General features: G+C 39.6%; 1 protein-coding gene across 1 annotated transcript in view; it reads right to left on the bottom strand.

Moving 5' to 3' along the window:
- Window positions 1–5,499: 5,499 nt before the first annotated feature.
- Window positions 5,500–25,858, bottom strand: part of sucla2 (succinate-CoA ligase ADP-forming subunit beta) — a 32,820-nt gene continuing 12,461 nt past the window's right edge. The window contains exons 6-11 of the mRNA XM_026144041.2: window positions 21,903–22,041; window positions 17,554–17,715; window positions 16,293–16,435; window positions 16,036–16,156; window positions 7,044–7,132; window positions 5,500–5,754 (exon numbers count right to left, since the gene is read on the bottom strand). Coding sequence (XP_025999826.1) covers window positions 5,680–5,754; window positions 7,044–7,132; window positions 16,036–16,156; window positions 16,293–16,435; window positions 17,554–17,715; window positions 21,903–22,041 — 729 coding nt within the window. The 3' untranslated portion in view covers window positions 5,500–5,679. The remainder of the gene's footprint in view (window positions 5,755–7,043; window positions 7,133–16,035; window positions 16,157–16,292; window positions 16,436–17,553; window positions 17,716–21,902; window positions 22,042–25,858) is intronic.

Raw genomic sequence — 25,858 nt, 5'->3', positions numbered from 1 at the left:
ATAGGACACACTCTTTCTTTTTTAGTTCCATTTTGGGTCTTGACCAACTCAGTGTGAGTGTGTGAAATATCTAACTCCTTATCCGTTTCGTGTCCTTCTACAATCTCAACTGGTCTCTGTCCTCTGACCTGACTGATGTTTGATTTTCTCAACTTCAGAGCAGGGTAGCTGAAAGACGACAAAGTGCCCACATTAAACGTCTTTTCTTTTTAAATGCATTTGGAAAACTTCTACCTTGTTAAAAAACTAAAACAGGGTAATCTTCAAATGTTAACCATGTGTGAATGTTCCTCCAGTTTTTTGTTTTTTTTTTACTTGACCAGAGTTTGAATCATCATGTGTTGTTTTCCATCAACATAGTCAAAAGCATTTTAACCTGCTGTCAAGAAACACCCACTCAGGTAATCAACCTGCCATTACAGCCAGCGTGGGTGACTCTGACAGAACCTGCAATCAGAGAGCGCTCGCTCAGTCGTTACAGGCCCAACACAAATGGAAATATGCTTACAAAATTATTATTATTTAAACACCAAAATGATCCTGCTACATACCGAGCAGAATTGTTAGAAAATAGCATCAAACAAAGACCATAGTTTAAAACACCATTCAGATGGGACTGAGATTACACAGGTAAACATTAGAAAACATATTCCCTGTTGTTTGTGATAGTTTAACTCATTCTGAGAACATTTTTAACCTCAGCAAAATTACAGAAAAGGGTTTGATTGATTGATTGATTGATTGATTGATTGATTGATTGGTAATTTATTTCAACATGTGAACAATATACAAGTACATTTAGAAAAGAAATGAGAGAAAAAAAATATACTATACAAATTACATACAAAAAAACATTCTGATTAATTTACATGTTGAAAGGGAGTGGGAAGAAGTATACACTTATTTAATCCCACCCCTGTCCCATAAATTATCAGTGAATATTTAGTCAGCTTCCTTACTGATATAATTTGTAATAAAAATAGTGAACAGATTTCTGATATACTATATACTATAATATCACATCATGAATTTTTTGTTTGTTTGTTTTTAAATAGAGACATTCACTTAATTTAAATATTTTCCTTTTCTTTATAGATCGAGAAGATCATATTTTTATAACTCTTTTTGAACAGTTTTATGTTTGGACATTGCTTTAATTCCATATTCAGTTTGTTCCATAGTTTCACTCCTTGAACAGAAACACAAAAGCCTTTTCTTGTAGTACGTACCTTCATTGTTTTGAAGTTACAAAAACCCTTTAAATTATAACTTCCTTCTTTCAAAAAAAAACATACTCTGAATATTACCTGGCAGTTCTTTATTTTTTGCTTTGAATAGAATTTGTGCTGTTTGGAATTTCACTATATCGTCAATTTTCAATATTTCAGACTGCAAAAATAGTGAGTTTGTATGTTCCCTATAACCTGCATTGTGGATGATTCGAATTGCTTTCTTTTGAAGAGTAAAAAGTGAATGTAATGTGGTTTTATAGTTGTTGCCCCAGACCTCTGCACAATAGCTTAAGTATGGTGAAACCAGTGAACAGTAGAGAATATGAAGTGATGTTCTGTCGAATACCTGCTTTGCCTTGTTTAGTACTGCAATGCTTCGTGATACTTTGGAATGAATATATCTTACGTGAGCTCTCCAGTTAAGTTTTTCATCTATTATTACCCCCAGAAATTTATTTTCACTGACTCTTTCAATATCAACACCATTTATTTGAATCTTTGCATTAGTATTTAAACTACTATTTCCAAATAACATAAGTTTAGATTTATTCAAATTTAATGATAATTTGTTTTTATCAAGCCAGAACTTCACTTTACTTATTTCATTAGTCATACCCTCCAATAAATTCTGCAGATCATCACCAGAGCAAAAAATGTTTGTATCGTCAGCAAAGAGAACCATTTTTAATACTTTGGACACTTTACAGATGTCGTTAATGTACAAGTTGAAGAATTTTGGACCCAAAACTGACCCTTGGGGTACACCACAAGCAATGTCCATACATAAGGAGCAACCACCATTTATTTTCACAAACTGCTTTCTACATAACATTAAAACAAAAAAAAAACAAACAAGTAAAAAAGTCTTTTTTTCCTACTGACAGTAATCTGTATATTCATGAATAGAGGCTGTACAGCGTGGGTAATTCGATAAATTTAGAGTGAATATTAGTTGTTTTCTGTAACTGTGACTTACTTGGTGTCATTTGTCCTGTTTTCCAGAGCAGTGCAGAATCTTTTTTATTTTTTCTGGCAAAGTCTAATCCTCTGGTATCCTTTGTAACCAGTGGTTTGCACCTTGTTGTAAACCCTCTGCATTTCCACTCATGAAGGTGTCTCTTGACAATGAGCCACCTGCAGTTGCGACAGCTGTTGACTGGGCTGTTTGTCGTGGAAGGTTTTATCTTAACCCAGGAAAGAATTCTGCAATCGTCCAATTCATTGGTCTTCCAGACCTTTTGATGTTGCTAAACTCACCAGTGCATTCATCCTATCCAACACTGATTTGGCCACTCTTTTTGGTATACTTGGAATCAGTTCAACAAAGACTTTACCTCTCCAAACCGCTTGATCAAACCAACACATCTAGAATGTCATCTCTGCGTTTTGCAGTTGTCCTGCTGGTTTGTTCAGGTGGTGGCCTCCAGCGAGCACTGAAGCAGTTTGCAGCAGAATGCGAGGCGGCAGGAACAAGAATTGGGACCTCCAAACCTGAGGCCATGGTCCTCAGCTGAAAAAGGGTGGAGTGCCCACTCCGGGTCAGGAACAAGTTGCTGCCCCATGTGGAGGAGTTGAAATATCTCAGGGTCTTCTTCACGAGTGAGGGGGGAGGGGAGATTAACAGACACTTTGCAGCCATGCCTGCAGTGATGTGGATTGTGTTCCAGTCCGTCATGGTAGACAGAGCTGAGCATAAAAGAGAAGCTCACCATTTACCGGTCCATCTACAACCCTACCCTCACCAATGGTCATGAGCTTATGTAGTGACTGAAAGTACGAGATGGCAGATATCAGCAGAAGCAAGCTTTCTTCAAAAGGTGGCTGGACTCTCCCTTAGAGAAAGTGGTGAGTTCACTCATCTGAGTAGGGCTCAGAATAGAGCCTCTCCACATCGAAAGGAGCCAGCCTAGTAGAATGCCTCCGGCTGTAGGTGTCCCTGGCACACCGAGGACCTCCTGCCAAACTAAGCTAGAGGTGGTGGCTGGTGAGAGGGAAGTCTGGGCCTCTCTGCTTAGGCTGCTGTCTCTGTGACCCATGCCCCGGATAAGCAGAAGAAATGGGTGGAGGCCTGGATGTATGAATAGTATTCTCCACTATCTCACAAGACTATTGCAGGTTCTTGATTTCAAACTCATACAAAACATTAAACAGTTGCTCTTTAACAGGAAACTAAATAAAGGCTTCTGAGGCTTTATGGTGCCACTACATTCAGCACCAATTAGGCATTTTTTGGTAAGAAGATTAAACCAAAATAAATGCTCAGCTTTGTACAGTGTCCAAGACAAAACACACCGGAGACAAGAAATTCAACCAGGGAAAAGTTGGTGTTCTCTGTATTTATTCTTTTCTTTTTCTTCCTTTGCTGTGCTCTTTGTGAGGAGCATAAATATTTTACAGAGCGAGAACATCAGTCTGGTTATTTACAAGATAAAATAAATGACGTACAACTCACAATGTCGGCTTGTGTTTGGAGAGCTGGAGGAGGAGGAGTAAAGGGAAGGAGGAAAAAAAACCTACAGCCGTTTTACAGTTTGACTTGGAGTACCCCAACCTCGACTCTGACTTCACAAACAGAAACAAAAAAAGGAGCTAATAGACTGTGGCGCGATGGCACGACTGAACACACGGGAGCAGCAACTGCAGAGGTCTAAACCAGTGAATTATTCCATAGAGAGAACAAAGCAGATAAATAAAGAACGACACAAAATTCCAGTGTCTTCAGCAGTCATCAGTCCATTTCTGGTGACTTTCATGCTCCAGGGGGGGGGAATTATGGCAGTAGTTCATTTAACAAGAAAGTTGCCTACAATGACCACTTTGAACACGGTGATAAACCTGCAATCGGAACCAGTGACTTTTCTGTCCTCTTCAGTTTGAGCTCAACCGGAAAAACTTGTGACTTGTGAACGTCAACCTTCAGACTTCCTGGCTGCCCCCTTTAGACAGTATAAGCAAGTACTGTTTGGATGACAGTGGAAGTGCTTGCGTCCTCCTGTTTTGTGCAGTTTCAATTTGGAAAATAATCTCAATATTAAAACACGAAGACTGCAACTGAGAACTTTTTGCATTTTCTGTTTAATTATTTTCACACTGCCCGGGAATACTTCAAATTCCTTATTTGGATTAATTAGCAGCTCAAAACAAAGATCTTAAAAGTATTGTCATGAAAGACATCAAAACAACGGCCTTTTTGATTTTCAGATGGTCACAAGATGTGAACTCCATCTGGTTGAAACCTGGCAGGTAAGCAGGAGCAGTTTCCATGGGAACAGGAACGTACACCAAGCTCTCTTGATTTACTTTGAGATCATTCAACTTTTGATCTCCATGTTCCTTCCTGGCAAAACTTGAGGTGCCCAACACATTTATGTGATGTATCACCTGTGTTCAACATACCCACACACGAGCTCCACCACAGCTGGGGCACAGCCCAAACGCCAGGCCCGCTCATCAATACTCGCTCAGATCCTGACGTCGATCGATACGCCCGCAGGTCTGGTGTCTAATAATTCAGGCAAACAAATGCGACTCGTTCAAACCCGGGTTAAACCGGATTGAGCCGTTCAAACCTTCAGGTAAAGTCAGAGATGAACCCGAAGACCGTCCGTGCCGAGTGTGCAGTTTTGAAAGGAGGAAACATCTGCTGTGTCAGGAGTAATGAAGGAGGCTGAGGAACTCATGCCTACAGGAGGTACAGAAATAACACTGAGGCCTGCATGGAAAATAAACCCCACCAATATTAAATCAATGCTGCTGATTCTCCATTAAGGAGAAAACTGAGGTTGTTTCCTCATGCCAGTGTCAAGCTTGCCAGCATGTTGTTTGTGTGTTTGTAGCTCTTCACTCACACACAAAGAAAATCGTGAATGGAGGAATACATTCCTATTTAGAGATTGAAAGGCACTCGTGCTAAACCGTGTAATGGACAGCACTAGTGGGTCCCAACTCACAAGCATTCAGCTGGAAACAGGAAATGATCCGACTCAAAAGAGCCCCAACCTGAACACCGAGTAACAAGACAAAGCTACTGTTTTTATTCTATTATTGTTTCAAAGTAGGTCAAAGGAAGTGTTCGCAACAAGTACCAAAGAAGACAGAAAGGCTCACCGCGAGTCTCCCTCTCAGGGTGGAAGAGAGCGAAAAAGAACGAGGAGGAGGAGGAGGTTTGTGCGTATCGACTCAAGTGCAACTTAAGGGTATTCTCTGGGTTTGAGACTTTGAGTAAGGGAGGGGGGGAGGGGGGAGGGGGGGGGGGGGGGGCTGTTCAGAGTCGTGTCATTGTGCCACAGAGCCAGAAACAGGTTCAACAAAGGGCTAACCTAATGTGTCTTCTCTCTAGCTCATGTTGCTGTTTGATTGGGTAGTGGAGTGGCGTGTTGTTGATAGGCTGACCCAGGGGTGTGAGAGAGGAAGTGCTTGGAGGAAGAGATCTGAAAGGTTGGGTTTCTTAGATGGGCAGCTGGAAAGTGATGTCCACTTGAGCTTCCTTTGCAAGGGAGACGATTTCAGAAAGCTTTACAACCTGTGGACAGAGCAGAGTGGGCTCATGAAATAAAATTTAACATAACATACTTTTACAATTGACCTTTATTTAACCAACAAACCCGTGTTTTTAAAAAGGAGACCTTTTTTTTAAGACAGTCAATACAGAACAGATGACACAAATGATACAGGTCTCTGAAGTCATGCAACTGTTTCAATGGGATCCCAATCCTCCTCCTGACTGTGCTTGAAAAGTCTGAAATTCAGGTGTTATGCAGGTATTCTGCTTTCAATTTAGGATTGAGACATAGTGCACTTCAGGTTTGACAGCTGACATCCCCATCACTCACAGCAGTCATGCTTCACTTCACATCATTACTACCAACTTAGCCGCTGACGTTCTACGTTTCTAAAACTTTTTCTAGAACTTTTACCGTGGGAGTGGGCCGCCCAAGTGTCATCTAGAAGACGCATATTTTTCCCTCGACACACGCACACCTCAAACTCTACTTGAACAGTCACAGAGCAGCTGCACATGTTAATCAGCTGATTGCACATGTGCAGTCTTGTTCTTGTGGTTTGTGCACTGAGACACACGCTGCAGTTTCATGCCATATCATGTCATACTTGTCTAGTAATTTTCTCCAAAATCATATTAATTCTAAAGTTTAAAAAAAATTTTTTTTAGTTATTTTGGCAGAACAAAAATACCAAACACGACAACTACTAATACAGGTGACTGATACACGTTTCTTTTCCTAATCTAACAACAAGGACTCTCCACTCACAACAATCTAAAGGGTTTTCATTCTTTCTCATCTTTCCTGAAAATCTTTTGTATTCTAACTCCAGAAGAACAGAACAAAGGCTTTCATTTCCTCGCTAACTCACATATCTAACAAAGCTGATCCTGCTCATCACTAATATCCTGTTTTTAGATCAAATACAACCATTTTCCACATATATAATCATTACATGAAAGCTGGAATCAGTCCACTTTTAAGCAATTAATCAAGCAGCTTAATTGGATGTGAAAAGTGTTTAGAACAGAGTAAGATTTAATAAAATGTTATCAAACTGCCTCCCGGCACACCTGCTCCCCAACCCTGTTCTCACATACGCTTTCACACTGTTGCTGCTTTCTGGTTACTTTGTGCTATAAATGTAAAGTGACGTTTTTCCTCACATTGGTTCTCTCACACACACACACACACACACACCCTCCGCCTCCTCGCATACAGCGACACATCTAAAGGCAGGTACATGTCAGCCCTGCTCTCCCCATTTATGACGTGAGCATTTGAGTTGAACGTGGGTCTTTGTGCGTACCATTTTTGCAGCTTCGTCCAGGTCGTCGCAGGCCAGGATTTTCAGCGGACTGGCAGCAATCAGAGCTTTGGCGTCGTCCACTCTTGTTCCTGAGAACAAACAAACAAAAAAAATAAATGAAAAAAGGTCAGTTTTTCAAAACAGCAGTACCTTTGGCCACCCTACAGCTGTGTCACTGTCAGAACTGAGAGTTTCTTGATACGGCAAACATTCATTTGGATGCTGTTGAATGTTTTTGAACCTCGAGGAAGCTAATAACCTCCTTGTGGTTTTCTGTGGATACCTGTGCCTCCTGTACTGTCCACCCTCAGACCACAGTTTCCATTTGCACTCGGGAAAAACAAAGCTGAATGTCTAAAAGGTCTTTCCAGAAGTTTGGAGAGCTGATGAAGTTTCTTTGATGAAAAAGAAAATGTTCGCCGGACCAAAGTGAAAACTCAATTTCCCTAAAACTGCCCTATAACCTCCCAGCAGACAGTTTTTATTAAAGCTGCTGTCACACAGCAAGCCGTTGCCTCCTCCTTTGTTTGGTGGATGCCTTCACACTTCATGGTTCAACTTTTTTCAGCTTGCCTCTGTGGCTGGTGTGCAGCCATGGCAACCACAGATACAACCATAGGGGAAAAATGGTAACGGAGGCTTATTTTACAAATCAATGGAGATCAACAACATCTGCTTTAATGCCTGATTATACAGACAGACCTCACAACCCAGAAAAGAATTACAAACAGAGCAAAGCAGACACATTACAGAATTAGCCACTGACACAAATACACAAACCCATGAATCCAGGATAAACCAGGATAAACCAGGAAGCAGTCTTAGACACGAAAGAGCATGTATAAACATACCAAAGTAACTTGTCAGTGTGTAGACAGACACACACAGTATATTTATTATTTAAAAAAAAAAAACATTAAAATTTTAAAAAAGAGCATGTTCCTGTTTTGAAAGGAGAACGTGGTCCAGTCAAGTTTCCAGAGTCGAATTAGGAGCTGTGACCCATCTGATGTATCCGAGTCCGGCCCCGATTAACAAGTCATTTGGTCACACGCACATTTGTGGATTGGCTCACAGGAAAAGCGTCTTTGTGCTGATGTAGAGCCTTACAGAGGTGCTACTTGTAGCTCTGACTTAAAATCCATGAAGCATTTGAGTTTCAAGCTCATCAGTGTGATGCTTAAAGTTTATCAAAGTTAAAAACACCGCAGATGTTTAAGAGGTTACAAGACAGAATTTGTTTCAAATATTTTTATTGAGAGCAAGTATCATGATTGTAGTTTTTACAAATTGACATAACATAGCTTATGCTCCTTTTTTTCTCTAAACTAACAAGGCAAATAATTAAACAACACCAACAACAACAACAAAAAAAAAACAAAAAAAAAACAAAAAAAAACAAAAAAAAAAAACACCCGCAGTCACCCATAAGGGGTCCCAATACCCCGGCTGTCGGCAAAAGGGAAGAGAAACAAGTAAACAAAGTTTTATATTTTCCCAAGGTATATAAGTAAAGGGTGCCAGATTAATTCAAAATCTTTTACATTGTCATTCATACTATATCTTATTTTTTCAAGGTGAAGAGTGTTTATAAGTTCAGTAAGCCACATTTTTAATACAGGAGTCTCATTGCCTTTCCAAAGCTGCAGGATCAATTTCTTTGCAATAATCAAAGCATATGCCATAAACCTTTTTTGAGAGTGTTGTAAATTTTGTGTTTCGTTGGAAATCCCAAAGATGATTACTGTCGGATTTGGTTCAATCTTACTTTTAAAAATATTAGACATATAAGTAAAAATATCATACCAAAAACCCTGAAGCCTTGGACATAGTGCAAAACAATGTAACAGATTTCCATAGTGTATCTTGCATTTTTCACAGAGGGGGGAACACTCTGGATACATTTTGTGAAGTTTTTCCCTTGAATAGTGTAGTCTGTGTATAATTTTGTACTGAATTAAACAGTGACGGGAATTAATAAAAGGCGTATTTATGTTGTGTAAGGCCTCCTGCCAGAAATCTTCTGATAGGAGAGTCCCAAAATCTTTTTCCCACTCCTCTTTGATTGAAGTAGTTGAAGGTATACTCATCTCCTGTATTGAATTATAAAATAATGAAATTCTCTGTTCAAACCCCCTTCCATCACTAAGACATCTGTCCAAAGGATCGGACGATATGTTTTCAAATTGTGGCAGGTATGTACGGATATAGTCTCTTAGTTGAAGATATCTAAAAAAATGACTGTGAGGCAATCCAAATCTATCTTTTAAATGTTGGAATGACATAAAAGTATCATTTAGGTATAAATCTTTTAATTTACAAATTCCCAATTCCTGCCATATATTGAAAGCTCCGTCTACACATGATGGAAGGAAAGAGGGGTTAGCTGTAATGGATGTACACATTGATAGTTTTTTCAATTTGAAGTGCTTAATTATTTGTCTCCAAATTTGTACGGTATTATAAATCACTGGATTCGAATTGTAATATGAGTTTGTCAAAAGAATAGGAGAGAGTAGTATTCCACCAACACAGTAAGGAAGGCAATCCTCCCGCTCCATCTGTAAGCCGTTAGGGAGTATTGCTGTGTCATCCAATAGAAGGGAAATTATTCTTAAATTTGATGCCCAGTAGTAGTACATAAAGTTAGGTAGTGTAAGTCCACCAAGGGATCTATGTTTGCATAGGTGGTCTTTTTTTTATTCTATGTGTTTTATAATTCCATATAAATGGCATAATGATGGCGTCCATCTTTTTAAAAAAAAGATTTGGGCAAGAAAATTGGGATGTTTTGAACCAGATACAAATACTGCGGGAGGAATACCATTCTTATTGAATTCACTCTCCCTATTAAAGAAATAGGAAGTGTCCTCCAGTACTGAATGTTATTTTTAAGTTTCTCCAGTAAGGGAAGAAAATTCTCTTTCATTAGGGAGCTGTATTTTTTTGGTATTGTAATGCCCAAGTAAGTGATTTTTTCATAGGTTATTTTAAATGGGAGAGATGTAAGCCATTGTTTATTCTCTAATTTAATGGGCAGTATTTCGCTTTTTCCCCAGTTAATCTTGTAGCCTGCGAAAGTACTGAATTTATCAATCACGGAGAGAATTGCTGGGAGGGATATTAATGGTTTTGTTATGTATAATAATATGTCGTCAGCATAGAGCGATATAGAATTAGAAGTGTATGTTGTATCATAACCGTGTATATCCATATGGGTTCGAATTGTCTGTGCTAAGGGTTCCAAAGCCAGGGCAAATAATAATGGACTAAGAGCGCATCCTTGTCTTGTACCTCTGCTGAGTTTAAACTGAGTTGATAATGTCTGATTTGTAAGAATTCTGGCTGTGGGATTATTATAAAGTAGTTTTATCCAAGAGATGAAATCTTGTCCCAGTTGAAATTTTTCTAGGACTGCAAAGAGGTAGGACCACTCCACATGATCGAATGCCTTTTCGGCATCCAAGCTAAGTATAAGTAGGTCCTGTTGTACCTTGGGGGAATAGATTATATTAAATAGACGTCGAAGATTATTAAAAGAACTCCTGTTTGGAATGAAACCTGTTTGGTCTGAATGCACCAATTTATCTATTACTGTATTAAGTCTACTCGCTAGTATTTTAGCCAGAATTTTTTGATCAGAATTTAATAGAGAAATAGGTCTATATGATCCCACTTCCTCCGGTGCTTTGCCTTTTTTTGTACTATAATAGTTGCTTCATTCAATGTTGGAGGTAGGGTGCTCATTTTGTATGCATGGTTATATAATTTAAATAGATATGGACTTAATTTGATCTTAAAGTATTTATAAAACTCATTCCCTAACCCATCAGGGCCTGGACTCTTGTTGTTTTTTAGTAATCCGATAGATTTTGTAATTTCTTCAATTGTGATCTTAGCGTTCAAAATATTGGCATTTGTCTGGTCTAACACAGGAAGATCACATTTATCTAAAAATTCCTGCATTTCATTAGGCCCTGCAGTGGGATGAGAAGTATAGAGGGATTCATAAAACTGTCTAAAGTTATCGTTAATATCTTTGTGTGATGTGACCAGATTTCCGTTACTTGTTCTGATTTTATGAATCGCTCTATCATTTTCTAGTTTCTTTAGTTGTCTGGCTAGCAACTTATGGGGTTTATCCCCAAATTCAAAATAGTTCTGTCTCACAAAAGTGAAAGTTCTATTAATATTAATAGATAATATTTGGTTTAGTTTATATTTTAGTGCACAAATAGTATTATACTTATCTAAAGAAGGAGCCATTGCATTATTGACGTCCAGTTCGTGGATTCTTTTTTCTAAATTTAGCTGTTCTAATTTATTCCTTTTGTTCCGTGACGCTTGATATGATATTATAAACCCCCTGATATAAGCTTTAAACGTTTCCCATAGTATATCTGGAGAGGTCTCAGCATTATCGTTTATATCAAAGAATAAAGACATCTGAGAGTTTATATATTGTTTAAATTCTAAATCGTTCAGTAATTGTGGGTCAAATCTCCAATTTCTGTATGTTTTAATGGGGTTACTAAGTGCAAAGGAGCAAGTAACGGGGCAGTGATCAGAGATAATAATATTATGATAGGTTGCATTTCGAATTAGGGGGAGCATTTTTCCATCCACCAAAAAATAATCAATCCTTGAATAACTATTGTGTACGTGGGAGTGGAAAGAATACTCTCTGCCTGATGGATTTAAAATTCTCCACGCATCACAGATATTCATATTCTTCATATATGTTTTAATAAAATTACTGCTTTTACACGGTGTGATTTTTTTGGACAAGGATTTATCCAAATATGGGTCTAATACTAGGTTAAAGTCACCTCCAATTATTAAATTACTGTTGGGTATATCCGGAATTAAGCTGAAGACCTTTCTATAGAATTCTGGATCGTCATGGTTGGGCCCATAGACATTCAGTAGAATAATTGGAGTAGTATGCAGCTCCCCAGTCACTAATACATATCTCCCATTCTTATCAACTATAGTGGAGTTATGTTTGAACGGGGTATCTTTCTTGATTAAGATAGCTACCCCTCTAGTTTTGGCGGAAAGTGTTGAGTAGTACACCTGATTTATCCATCTACATTTAAGTTTATTGTGAGCCGCATTTTTCAAGTGAGTTTCTTGTAAAAAAAATAATATCCACGTTAAGAGATTTCAAGTACGATAAAACTTTGCCTCTTTTAACAGGTTCATTTACACCCTTTACATTCCAAGTACAAAAAGTTAAATCCACATTTTTTACCTTTCCATTATCTTGCATTTGTATACTTTAGGGCGGCTTAATTCTCGTATTTTCCATATTTGTACAGTCGAGATATGGGTCCCAACCCTCACCCCCCACCCCCCTACCCGTGTGTAACCGTGACAAAAAAAAAACGTAAGCAATGCATCCCCTTCCGTGTATCCCAAAAAAAAAAAATTCGAGGGGATGCTATAACAAAAACTAAGCTTACCAAAATATTCTATCTCAAAACTTCCTTTGTCCATAGCTCCTGGGCAAATGATGATTTTTTATATCAAAGTAAGTACGTGTCATTGGGCCAGATGCAGAGCTCTGGTTTATCTACCTTATGCCGTCCTTATTGAGATCCAAATTTTTCTTGTGCGTAGCGAAGTGCTTCGTTGGGATCTATAAAGACCAGTTCCGTACCATTGTGTGTCACCCTAAGTTTAGCCGGGTATAGAAGTCCATATTTAACTCCGGGTTGGTCTCGAAGCAGGTTTCTTGCTGGAGTAAACGCTGCACGTCGTTTTACCACCGCCTGGGGTAGGTCGCGGAAAATCTGAACGCGGATATCTCCGAGCTTCAGATTTTTCCTGGTGGAGATTCTTCGAAGTATTTCTTCCATAGTATGGCAATAGTGTATCCTCACAATCAGGTGTCGTGGCGGGGCCTCTTCTTCTGGGGTCACTCGTAGGGCTCTGTGTGCACGGTCCACCAGTGGGGTTTCGTCCAGGTCTAGTAGGTCTCGTAGTAGCCTTGCCGCAAAGTCTCTAGGACGTTGACCTTTTTCTCTACCTTCAGGTACTCCGGCTATCCTTATATTTTTCCTCTTTGAACGCCCTTCCAGATCAGTGCATTTTTCGGACAGTTGTTCCACTTTATTAGAAAGTTGTTTGACTTTTTCTTCTAGTTTCACCACGGAGTTAGAAGTGATTGTCGCTGATTCTGATAGATCTTTCAGCTGTGCATTGTAATTTTCCATTACCGTTTTTAGAGCTGTGATGGCTTCATTATTTTCAGCCCTTAGCGTTGCGATTTCCCCACGTAGGGTGTCGCAAACGTCTATTTTCATTTGAGTTATCTTATTATCCAAGGAAGTAATCGCAGAGAGTACTTGTTTGTTACCTTGTGTATATTCCTCGAGTGCGGAGTTAACTGGCGTGCCAGCTTTGGCGCCGTCATTTTCAGTTGAGGCCACATCAAATTCGGTCGTTTCTGTCGCCACTAGCTTCAGATTTAGTTTTTTTGGAGGCATTTGGAGAAGAATGCACTCTTCACAATCCCTATGTTGCTTTGTGGGAAGAAGATGTATTACTTTGATATTTGTCGAAATTTCGTAAAATCAGGTGCAGGAGCTGTGGCACACGCGTCTTCACCCTCTCATGATCTAACCGGAAGCCTACAAGACAGAATTTAATAGCTTTGGAAAGTTATTCCAACTACTTTCTTTTACCCTTTACCACTAACTTTAGAAGATAAAAGCAGATGAAGCATACATGAAGGAATTCTTGCCAAATGAATCAAATGCATCTGCTGCAGTCCATCTTACCCTGTACTGCAGGGTGTTAAAATTCAAATAGTCTTCAGAGTTTTAGACTAACAGCAGAGTATTTAGTTTCAGATGACTGAATGACTGAGTACTCTGAAGCCTTACAGTATCAACCGCACTCAGTCAATTAACTTCATTTTGAAGGTAGAAAAACAAACCACAGTATTTAATCACATCGCTATAGGTTATCAACAAAATCTCAGTTACATTCAACCATGTCCAAAAACTTTGTGTGTGAAAATACTCCCTGAAGAAAATATAAAATACACAAAGTTTCTGCTATGGCCAATATTAATGAGCAATTTTTTAATTGTGCAAGTATGTTAAGTATGTCCAAACCTCTAAAGAAGCACACATCACTACAAAGGAACTGAAAACATCTGCTGCAAACCATGAACTAGGATGTACTCTGCTAAAGAAGGAAACTTCCTCTGTTGTTGAACCTTTCACCCATATCTTATTTTCTCTTTGAAACAGATTTTATACAAAGTGACCTTAAAGCAGCCCAAGTCCATCTCTGTTCAGGTGACTCCAACAAGGAGTCATCATCCAAAGCCTTGTGACACTGCTGATCATAACATCCTATAAAAAATAAAAAAAATACAGCATGCAAGGAGCAGCCAATCAAAAGAAAAGGAGGGTGGCATTAACTTTTTAACCTTTGAAAGCCAATCAGCAGTAACAATTGAAGCTTTTCAGAACTGAGTCATTTCTGTCATATTTCAGGCTTATAGAACAAAATGAATGGGTGTGCATCAGAAGTTAGCAAGGGCCTGGGTCTCTGACTATGCAGCTACCCAGAAACTATTATAATGGTGATCAAACCATGTCTTTGACATATACTCAGTCAAAACTCAACATGCAAAGCTTCCCTAAAATTAAAAAACAAAAAACAAAAAAAAAAAACACCAAAACTACCTGCCCTGTTCGTCACCAGTGCATTTACACTTGCAGACAAGACCACAGAGGTGCTAATTGAGATATAAGACAGAACTGCCTAATGACTCCAATCCAACTTCAGAAGCGCTTCTACATCTTAGATTATAAAATGTGTAAAGAATAACTTTTAAAAAACTGATTAAACATGTAAACAGAAGGCAGCGCTCCTGTTTAATTCACGTAACGTGTCTAAAGCTGCAGTGCAGTTACAGTCTTGGCGCTGGAACGCAGCAGCATTTTGAGGTGACATCCTCTCGTTTCCAAAATAGAAAACAGGAGCAGAAAATGTTACCCTGAGGAAAACTGAGAAATGTCAGCTCTGTTTAGGCTCCAAATACAAGCATGCACCATTTCTTTGTGCTTGCAAATTTCACTGCCTTGCACTGACGAATGAATAAAGATGAGAAAACCAAATTGGCAGAGGAATTTCACCCAGTGAGGGATTCAGCTCTCTGGAAGGCCACAAAGGACCAGCAAGTCTTTGTATTCAACACTTGGCCTCCTTTGATAATATAGAGTATGAATGTACATATGCATATATCACACGATATCACAATAATTCACAGCTCATTTGTGTTTGTCGTTTTCTGCGCGTTTCCAGGAGCCAGACTTTGAAGTAGGAAGCATCAAATGAAACTGACACGAGTCCCCCCCCCCCTCAGCACTGCCAGCTGCTGCGTGTTAACCCGCCTGACAAGGTGGGGGAGAGTGTGTGTTTCCACTGGAGGGGGAGCCTGTGGCTGTGGTTGATCCAGAACATTACAACACTGTGTTTGGGCCCAAACCCCTGTCTATTTCCATTTCCTTTTAAAACAAGGTTTAGGCTGTTGGTCAGGTTGGTAATGAAATCTGCGTTACAAATATCTGTACTTGTTTTCAATCTGAGATACTGTGCTGGAGAGTTGTCGGGATTTCCTTGCATTCCATAGCTCACTAAGATCAGACATCCCTGAATTCAGCAAGATCTTCTCATGGAGGGATCCTGAGGGGCTCCTAGTGCAGATGAGATATATATAATCTCTGATCCTTTTCCCAAATCACTTCAACTGGCTGCTACCAGATGTCTGAGGTCGTCATCCTTTCGTTCAACATTCAGAAGGAGGGAGGCATCAATCCCCCATCAAATTCATGGGAAATTATTTAACAACAGTAAAAATTCAAATAAGGATAAAGTCAAAGCTTCAATTTAACAAGTTAATGAATACAATGCCACATTTTAAATCCTTTTAAGAAAATTTAAAAAAAAAAAATAGCAGTTTGTTCCTCACCTTGTAACCGCACAACGATGGGTATCTTGAGGTCCAAGTCTCTTACAGCCATGATGATACCCTGGGCGATGACGTCACACCTCATAATTCCTCCAAAGATATTGACCAGGATAGCCTGAACCTGAGGAAAAAAAGAAAAAAGAAACAACTTCATCAAAAACTGAATGTTGACGAGCTCAGAGGGGTGAGCTACATCGGGCTTCAACAGTTTCCTGTCTAAAACCATGAACAGCCTTTGGAAGCTGGCATCTTCTTACCCTCCTGTCAGAGGTGATGAGTTTGAAGGCCTCCGTCACCTGATGAGCTGTGGCTCCTCCTCCTACATCCAGGAAGTTGGCTGGTGTGCCGCCATGGAGCTTGATGATGTCCATGGTAGCCATGGCCAGACCTGCTCCATTTACTAAAACAGACAAAGCCACTGGTCAAATGATTCAGGCAGACGATTTTCTTCTTTTGCACTGAATATGTACTGGAAAAAAAAAAAAAACACTCATTGATAATAAGACTGACATTAAATGGAAACGCATTACATTTAAATCACAACTAAAAGAGCTCCTACTACGACAGTGCTGTCTTTACACTCAAAGTCTGGTCTGATAGTCGTTATAAAAAGCCAATTGGTGATAGGCTGGTAGGTTTTAATGGCTGATACTGATGCACCACTTTGAACTAAAGCAGCTCAGGTGTGTACTTCTAGGTCTGAAACTAACTGTACTTCTTCCTTATGTTATGTGAAAGTGGTTGGAAATGGTTTAATATCCATTTTGAAATCTTTAAATGATGACAAAACATTACAGACTCTCACTAAAAATAGTTTTTACACATGGAAACAAGACTTGGGTGCCACTGTGCTGTAAAATACCACCCCATTGTATTTATGAGTCCCTCGCACTTTGAGCCAGTAGAAAGTGTTAGAGCCAACAACAAGCTACTGAGTTTGGATATTTTTAAAGACATAAGAAAGAGGGGAAAAACACAGTGTATGATCTGCTTTTCATTGTTAAGAGACAGAATTGTGTCAGATAAGCTAGCACAGCACTGGACACAACACAGCAGCTCAGCTGGACCTGTGAACTGTTTCTGAGACATTGTTTAAAGTAAGTCAAGAAAAACAAACAGTTCCACTAAAAGGCCACAAGGTGTCTTATTTGGTGGCTTTATGTTGTGGGATGCCGTGTATGGAGTTGAGGTGGCTAGAAAGTTGAGGGAGAAAAAGACAGTAAACAGGAGACTGACAGACTGCAGGATATCGCAGACAAATTAGCAAGCTCCTTTTTTTAATCTATAGATATTCATATCTTGTCCAGTTTGGTCATATTAATATCTCTGGGTTACCATTATAACCTATAACGTTCATTTTCTGTCTGGCATAACCGAGCATTATGGGAAATGCAGTACCCAATCAGGATTACAACTGAGAACATATCTCAAAATGACCACCAAATAGGTTCAAAAGCTATAATAAACACAAAAAATGAAACTACTAAATAGCTTTTCTGACATTTCGCTTGGACTGACCCAGACAGCCGATGGTTCCATCAAGACCGATATAGTTGAGGTCAGCCGTGGCGGCCTGCCGGTCCCGCGGGTCCTCTTGAGTCCAGTCCCGCAGTTCGAACACTTTCTGCTGGCGGTACGCTGCGTTGGAGTCAAAGTTGATCTTGGCATCCATGCACATTACTGTTGACAAGGAGACACATAAGATTTTGACATTAGAAGAAGATCAATGTCAGCTCATCTCTCCATCTGCCAGAGAGCCATGCCATGGGGCACTGGCACCAGGAATGTAAATGTGCAGCTGAGTTCTTTTTTTCTAAATGCATATCACCTCAGAAATGATCAAATAATTGAATATGTTGAGGAAAGAGTTTTGCTTATTAAAGAATAATTCAGGAGGACAACTTATTTCTGGCTACACTTTGTTAAAATGTCTGCCTTTGATTATGAGTACAAGGAAAAAGAAACACTCTGAGCTTCACTCAAACTACAGTGAAGGAAGCTAAGGAGCTCTTTTTTTTTATATATATACATACATACATACATACATACATATATATATATATGTGTATGTATGTATGTATGTATGTATGTATGTATATATATATATATATATATATATATGAATGAAGGAGGACCTAACAGCTCATCAGGCGCTCAGCATAGTGTTTGGCACAAAGGTCAGCGGTCTCCTTTCCTCACAACTGTGTTTGAGAGCTGTGATTCATGCCTGAGGAGCTCATCACTGTGCATCAGGCAAAGCCATTAACTCTGACTCACTGACAGAACAACACGCACACCTCAGACTGAAATCAATCTCCTCATCATCTCCAGGATGCTTTCATGGACAAACCCCAGTGCATTCCTCCTTGCCAGAGACCCATAAGTCCAGCTAAATTAGTCTGTTCCGCAAAATGAAAATGACCTTTAGAGGCCAAGAGCTGCACAAGCATACCAACCACATCTCAGTCAGCAAGACTGTAAACCTGGGCAAGACTAGCATGGCTCCATTTTTCTTTAATGTCAACTAGGCCCGGGAAATTAAAGAATCCTGATATTTGTCAAGTGGTAAATTCCCCAACTAACAATTAAACTGACAAGTCGTGTATGGTTAATGTCTGTCAGGGTCAACCCTCTTGAGCAACATGACTGTGCAGCTGAAAAAAAGTGCAACTCCAACCAATCTTCCGGAAGATTTGGAAAAGAGTGAAAGAGTGAAAAATGCAGCAAGAAGCTGATGCTGCTTCTCACTTATATTTAGTAAAAAAAGAGAGCCTAGGCACATTCATGTCGACAAAAATGATTACACAATTCAGTCCAAGTACATATTTTTCTGAACAACATGACTGATAACACAACAGCAGTGAAGAGTTGTAGTTTAATGTGGAAGTAAAGCCTCTCTTTGCTGTGTAGCATTCACAGCAACAGCGCTTGTTACTATAATCACCATGAAAGCATTTCCTGGTAAAACAAAAGCTAGCAGAGCTTTTATGATCAATCCACCTGTGCAAAAAAAACAAATAAACAAAAAATGGTGGTTGCCCAGTGATTGCATTGAATATTTTACTTTAAAGAAGGGTTGCAAACATTTGCCAAAAGATTTGGTCAGTCTGCCAATGAGCTGAACTCGCTGATGAGTCTCTTTGCAGTAGGAGACTCAACTGGTCACCGGGCAGCTTGTATTCTGGTTATATTAAGGTTACCAAGCACCAAGTCACTTCCCAACTAAACAGTCGTCCTGAAGCAACTATATCACTATTTATTAAAGGTGATTTCTGTGCATGGAGATGACCACAGGTCTGTGATTCCCAGGGATTTATCACAGTTAAATGGCATACTATCACAAAACAACCCCATTCAGTTGCAAACTGATAGCAGTGTCTTGATTCAGTTTTATCACCAAAGGTCTTTAATGTGACAGCCAACTGTGACCGGTCACAGGTCTGATCCTCATCTTCAAAGCAACCATGTCCAAGGTAATCATCATATGCTACTTCATTGCAATAAATGTGGTTTTGCAGCAGCCTCTCACCACTGTTTTCCTTAATAATATTATTTTTGGATTAAGACATAAAAAAAATAATGTAATTAATTTTTACGAAATGCCATCAATGAAATGAATGGCCATTTTTTTAGATTACCAGATTTACAAATCCTTAAAAAAAAAAAAATTCCAAAACTAAATTTGGGCACCTGCATGCTTTTCATTTGAATACATGCTGAACTGTTCGGTAAGACCAAACTGGTTTTTACTAGGGGTGCAACGATATTCGTATCGATATTGAACCGTTCGATACAGTGCTTTTGGTTCGGTACGCATATGTATCGAACAATACAACATTTGTAATTTATTTTATCAATTTTCCTTCTGACGATGCTGTCTGTGTTGAGCGCTCAGTGAATCTGCGTTCGACTACTCCGCCTAGGCTGCACTGTCCAGCGCAGATCCACTGAGCGCTCAACACAGACAGCATAGTCAGAAGGAAGAGCGCAGGGCAAGCTAGCGAGACAGAAGTTAAGCTCTCCTTTTAACATGGACCTCCCCCACTCTCATTCAGATCTGGCGTTTGGAATTATTTTGGTTTTCATGTGACGTATGACCCTGAAGGTAAGCGAGTCATGGACTAAAGTAAAACAGTATGTTGGATGTGCCATGCAATGCTCAATTACATTGGTGTGAACTAGTGTGTTAGCGCAGTTAGCTCGTTAACGTGTTGGCCGTCTAGCCCCATGCACGGAGCGATCGGCGGTAGCTCGTTAACGGAGATTTGCCGTGTTGTGGCGTTAAGGTCATTTCAACGAGATTAACCTGAAAGCACTAGTGGGAACACAACGAATATGACTGCACATTTACGCCGACATCATCCTAGTGCAAAGACAAGTGGAAGCAGACAAAAAAAAGCAAGCATGCTACTAACTTTAGCCGAGTCATTTAGACAGCTGTTAGCACATGATTCTCCTTATGCTGCTGAGAATATAGCCCAGAAGAAGCGGATAGTATAGCTTTTATTTTGGAAAGAGCCATTTCTCTGTAATAAACTCTCTTTTCCAAAGATGAGTGATTCCTCAATCAGATACAGGGCTTGCAATATCGCTAGCCCGACGTCCCGGAGCTAGCGATTTTTTTCAGTCGGGCTACCAAAATCTCTCTCTTCCCTGCCCGTCGGGCTATTGTAGGAAAAATATATGTCAATGCTTTTGCATTCTTTCAGAAATGTAGCTGGGTAATTATGTCATTGGCATCGGTGAGCCACTGTCAATATGTGACATATTGAAGTCGCGTTTGAATTTGCGCTTGTTTTTTTGCTTTCACTTTGCAATCGTGCGAACTGTGTATAGAGAGCGACAGCACTGATCTGTGAGTGATGATAATTTGTGCACCAATTCCTCTGACATCGTCTTATTAATCGTTAGCTTACTATGCAAACATGACAAGTGAAATCTCCCGCAGCAAGCTTAAACATGTGAGAGGTTGATCGCGCAGAGAATCGCTGAGCTTATGTGAGTGCGTGTAAAAGCATTTCAGTTCTGCTGAGCCAAATAAGACAGGTCAGGGTGAAGAAGTGACAGCCAAAGAAAAGCTTACCACAAAACGGAGAAGTTATGACAAATCAGACTATAAGGCAAAAAGAAAGTGCAGCTTTATGGTTTCATGGACAAAAGAATTTCTGTGGCTGCAATATGATGAGCTAAATAACCAGGGCTGCACATAAGTGGTCCGCAGGTGCGCATTCGCTGTCAAAATAAAAAACGCGCACAAGGGTTAGGGTTAAATTTAAAAACTGTACTTTTGAGTTAAAATATATATTTATAATTTTAATAAATGACAAATTAAAAAGGCATGAACATTTTTTTGTATCGAAAAAATATCGAACCGTGACACCAAAGTATCGAACCGAACCGAACCGTGAATTTTGTGTATCGTTGCACCCCTAGTTTTTACATTTATTAAAATACCATAAAATAATGCCATTATATTCCTTTTTCAAGCTGTATTTCCTAACCTAACAGTGACTCTGACTTCATCTCTGTGTTCAAAGAGGATGTTTTCTTTTTTGTTCTCCAGACCACATGATTAAAAATTCAATGAGACAGAATGTGTGTGATAGAGAGTGGAACAGTGATGTTATGACTCAGAAGGGAAAGATTAGTCTGTTCTAACTCAGGTTGCATCTCTGATGGATTTTAACAGTTTCCTGCTACTGAAAGCTTAAAATGTGCTCAAAACAACTGTAAACACATTTGTTTGCCCACATGATCAGGCTATACATCACTCCAAACAGCTGGGTTAGGTTAGGGGAAAAGGCTAGACAAGACCCAGCACCACCCTACAAGGACAGAAACAGACAGGTGCATGTGTGTGCGCCTACCAATGCCAGAGGAGTCTTCCACCATGGGATTGATCTCGACCATTGACGCGTCATACTTAATGAACAGATTGTACAGTTTGACCATGGTCTCAGCTGCCTCATTCATCAACGCTGGAGGGAAGCCCATCTTCTGAGCAACCTGCAGACAGATGTACTTTGTCAAAAAAAATAAAAAAAAAAAATCAGCAGCGAGCTATTTTCAAACAAATGGCAGAGAAATGCCCAAAGAATACATGTTTATAGCCGCGATCAGGGGGTCAAACATAAAGCCCAGGGGCCAAAATCGGCTTGAGAAAAGACTGTACTCCGGCTTTGGAGAATGTGAAGGAGGAATTTTATACTTTTAGGTTCACAGCATTCGCTACAAAGTAATTAAGTAATTAGAAAGAAATAAACTTTCAGTATTTTCATATTTTTTTGAATGATCAAATATCTTCTGTTTTATAACTACGAAGCAGCTTAAATTAAAGTGTACAGCTACAGAAAAAGTTCTGGTAGGTCATTGCCGAAAAAGTCTTGCTGACAGATTTACTTACCACTGCAGCGTTTCTTTATCACGTAGAAACACTGAGCTTGTGTGGTTTACTTACATTAAGATTTGTCGGGAATTAAATGTGTAGTAAAACTTCTGTACACTGAGAGAAAGGGAGTTCTGATCATTATCAACAATGGCATAAGAATTATAGCTTGATTTAAGCATCTCCTCTAACTGTCCTGATATCTTTAACATCTTTCAGCTCACTGTTTTGGTTTTCTTGGTCACATATGTAGCACTTTGTCTCATTCACTGCTCCCACAGAGCTTAATCCTGTCGACATTAAGACAAAAGTGAAATTTCAAACAGAAACAGTAGCTTCGACAGGTCTCATTAGAAGCACGGAAAGCCTGCTGGGTCTGTAAGAACATCACGTTGTTTGAAAAATGTGGTCTTGGCGGACAAAAATAAATGCAGCGAAGGAATATCAATGCCGCTCCATCTAGTTTGAGAGCCCTGCAATCAACACCTCTTCTCTCTGTCAAATATATTGAGTCTCTGCTTTCACTATGACAACCAACATATTCAATATTCAGAGCCAAAGAGATGTGCAGCAACAGGGGAACAGGAATAAAGTGGAAAGGAAAAGAAAGACAGTCAGAAGTGAGACAGGGTGGAGAAATGAGTACATCTGTAAACAAAATAAATCAAGTCCACCAAAAACAAGAAAGAACTCCAGCATTAGCTTCTGAAAGTCAGCTGATAGAAAAATAACGAAATTCATGTTTCTTTTAAAGGTGATTAGAATAATTTCTTCATGAACTGTGTTCTGTTTGAATGATTTTCTTATTACTACAATTCCTCTAACTTTGCTTTTAGAGAACTCAAGTCTAGAATCAGTGCTTAATGTTTCTGAGGGGAAGAAGCCATTGTTACTTTCATTTATACCAAAGCAGGTGACACTGGGTCTGTCCTGTTGTGCATCCTAACTGGACAGACTGATGTCCAGAGGTTTAACCGACTTGGTGTAAGACTGCGATGATCAAGTGTTCCCTTCATTTTATTTTGAGCAGTACATATTTACAGTGGTAAAAGACTGATGGCAGCTTCCGTGAGAAAACCCAACAAGAGCCGTCCAGATACAGCTTGCAACTGTGAAAGCACTCCTGCTGATGTAAGAAGAAACAGAGGGAGAACCTGATGAAGCCTTCTGTAATTATGAATTCCAAGTTGATTTATGTCAGGAAACAAGCAGACATAACGTGTCATGGCTACAGGGCGATCACTTCATCTTTGTAGTTTTTTTTTTTTTTTTTAAATTGAAATTATTATTAAGATCATGTTTCTGTGTTAAGCGCATTTTTTTTTAAGATCGGTCAAGAAGAAGCTTTTGCAACGTGCAGATGCCGTGATAATGATTATTAAACATGATAGTTTTGTGAAAGCTGTAATGTTTTGAGTTTGTTCAGGTGATCTGGAAATAAACTACAGTTAATGGAGTTCATGATCCAAGTGTGATTGAGTGAACACACCTGAGCGCTCAGCTCAAGAGTGCTGAATTTTCCCCCTAGTGCTTTTTACTTGTTCGGTACATGTAGCAGGAACATTCTCACTCTCTCACAAGTAGCTGCTCAAGTAGCTGTAAAGTACAGCAGCTACATTACAAACACTGCAGCATCATCTTGTTGACAAAAGGTAGACCACAGTGCATCAGAAAGTATTTGCAGCGCTTCACTTCTTCCACATTGGCCCATAATGACAGCAATAGTGATGATGAAACAAACATAATGACACAATTACAGCCTCAAGTCATTTGTGTGTGTGTGTGTGTGTGTGTGTGTGTGTGTGTGTGTGTGTGTGTGTGCGCGCTTTTTTTTTTTAATATGATCTGCTTCTTTGCAGAACGTCTCAGGCTCTATCAGACTTTATGCAGAGCGTTGGTTGGCAGCCCTTTTCAGATCTCTCCAAGATGTTGAATTGGGTTCAACTCTGGGTTCTGGCTGGGCCACTTGAGGATATTCACAGAGTGCTCCTGATGCCACTCCTTTGTTATCTTGTCTGTGGGCTTAGGGTCATTGTCCTGTTGGAAGATGAACCTTGTCGCAGAGCTGAGCGCTGGATGTGTCTGTACATTGCTACATTCATCTTTCCCTCGACTTTGACTAATCTCTCAGTTCCTGCTGCTGAAAAACATCCCAGCATGATGCTGTCACCACCATGCGTCACTGTAGGGATGGTATTGGCCAGGTGATGGGCAGTGATGAGCGTTTGATCTTTGTTTCCTCAGACCAGACGATTTTGCTTCTCGTGGTCTGAATCTTTCAGGTGACTTTTGGCAAACTCCAGGGGGGCTGTCATGTGGCTTTTACTGAGGAGTGGCTTCTGTCTGGCCACTCTACCATGCAGCACTGATTGGTGTAGTCCTCAGAAATGACTGTCCTTCTGGAAGGTTCTCCTCGCTTCACAGAAAAATGCTGGAGCTTTGTTAGAGAAACCATCAGGTTATTGGTCAGCTCCCTGACTAAGGCCCATCTACCCTGATGGCTCAGATTAGTCAGGCGGCCAGCTCTAGGAAGAGTCCTGGTGCTTCTTCCACTTACAGATGATGGAGGCCGCTGTGCTCACTGGGACCTTCAATGCTGTTTTCTGCACCCTTCCTCAGATCTGTACCTCAATACAATCCTGTCTCAGAGGTCTACAGACAATTCCTTGGTTTGTGCTCTGATATGCACCTTTAGCTGTCGGACCTTATATAGACAGCTGTGTGCTTTTCCAAACAACGTCCAGTCAACAGAATTTACCACAGGTGGACTCTAGTAATGTTGTACAAACACCCGACAGGCGATCAGTGGAAACATAGTCAGAATCAGAATACTTTATTCATCCCGAGGGAAATGCACCTGAGCTCAATTTTGTGTGTCACAGCAAAGACTGTGAAAAATTCTGTACATGTTATATTATTAATAAACTTGCAAGAATTGCAAGAAAATGTTTTTCACTTTGTCATTATAGGGTATTGTGAATAGAATTCTGAGGTAGAAAATGAATGTAATCTATTTTGGAATAAGGCTGTAATTTGACAAAAGTGAAACACTGGGGATATTATCCTGATGCACCGCAGGAATACCCAACCCTACCTACACAACCTGTTGTCCTTAAAAAACAAGCTTACTCCTTCATAAGGACTAGAGCCAGTGTCTTATTGAGACTATTTTAAAATTAACTGATAACATTTCTTTCTTCATCGCCGTTATTGTTTGTACATCTCATGTGAAAATCTGATTCTGTAAAAAGCTCCAGCTGAATGTTTGTAGAGTCATCTTTGTAAATAAAGCACAACATGGAGCATTATTTATCTTGCTTGGCACATCATCTAAAACAGGATAAGGGTTTTTTTTCCCTCTAACAGATTATTTTAAAGGCAAACATCAGACTGAAAAATAAAAAAAAGTATGATTATTCTAAACCAGGCACCAATTTC

This window comes from Astatotilapia calliptera, chromosome 16, assembly GCF_964374335.1.
Source record: "Astatotilapia calliptera chromosome 16, fAstCal68.1, whole genome shotgun sequence".
Classification (NCBI taxonomy): Eukaryota; Metazoa; Chordata; class Actinopteri; order Cichliformes; family Cichlidae; genus Astatotilapia; species Astatotilapia calliptera.
This window is presented reverse-complemented; position numbering and strand designations above follow the sequence as displayed.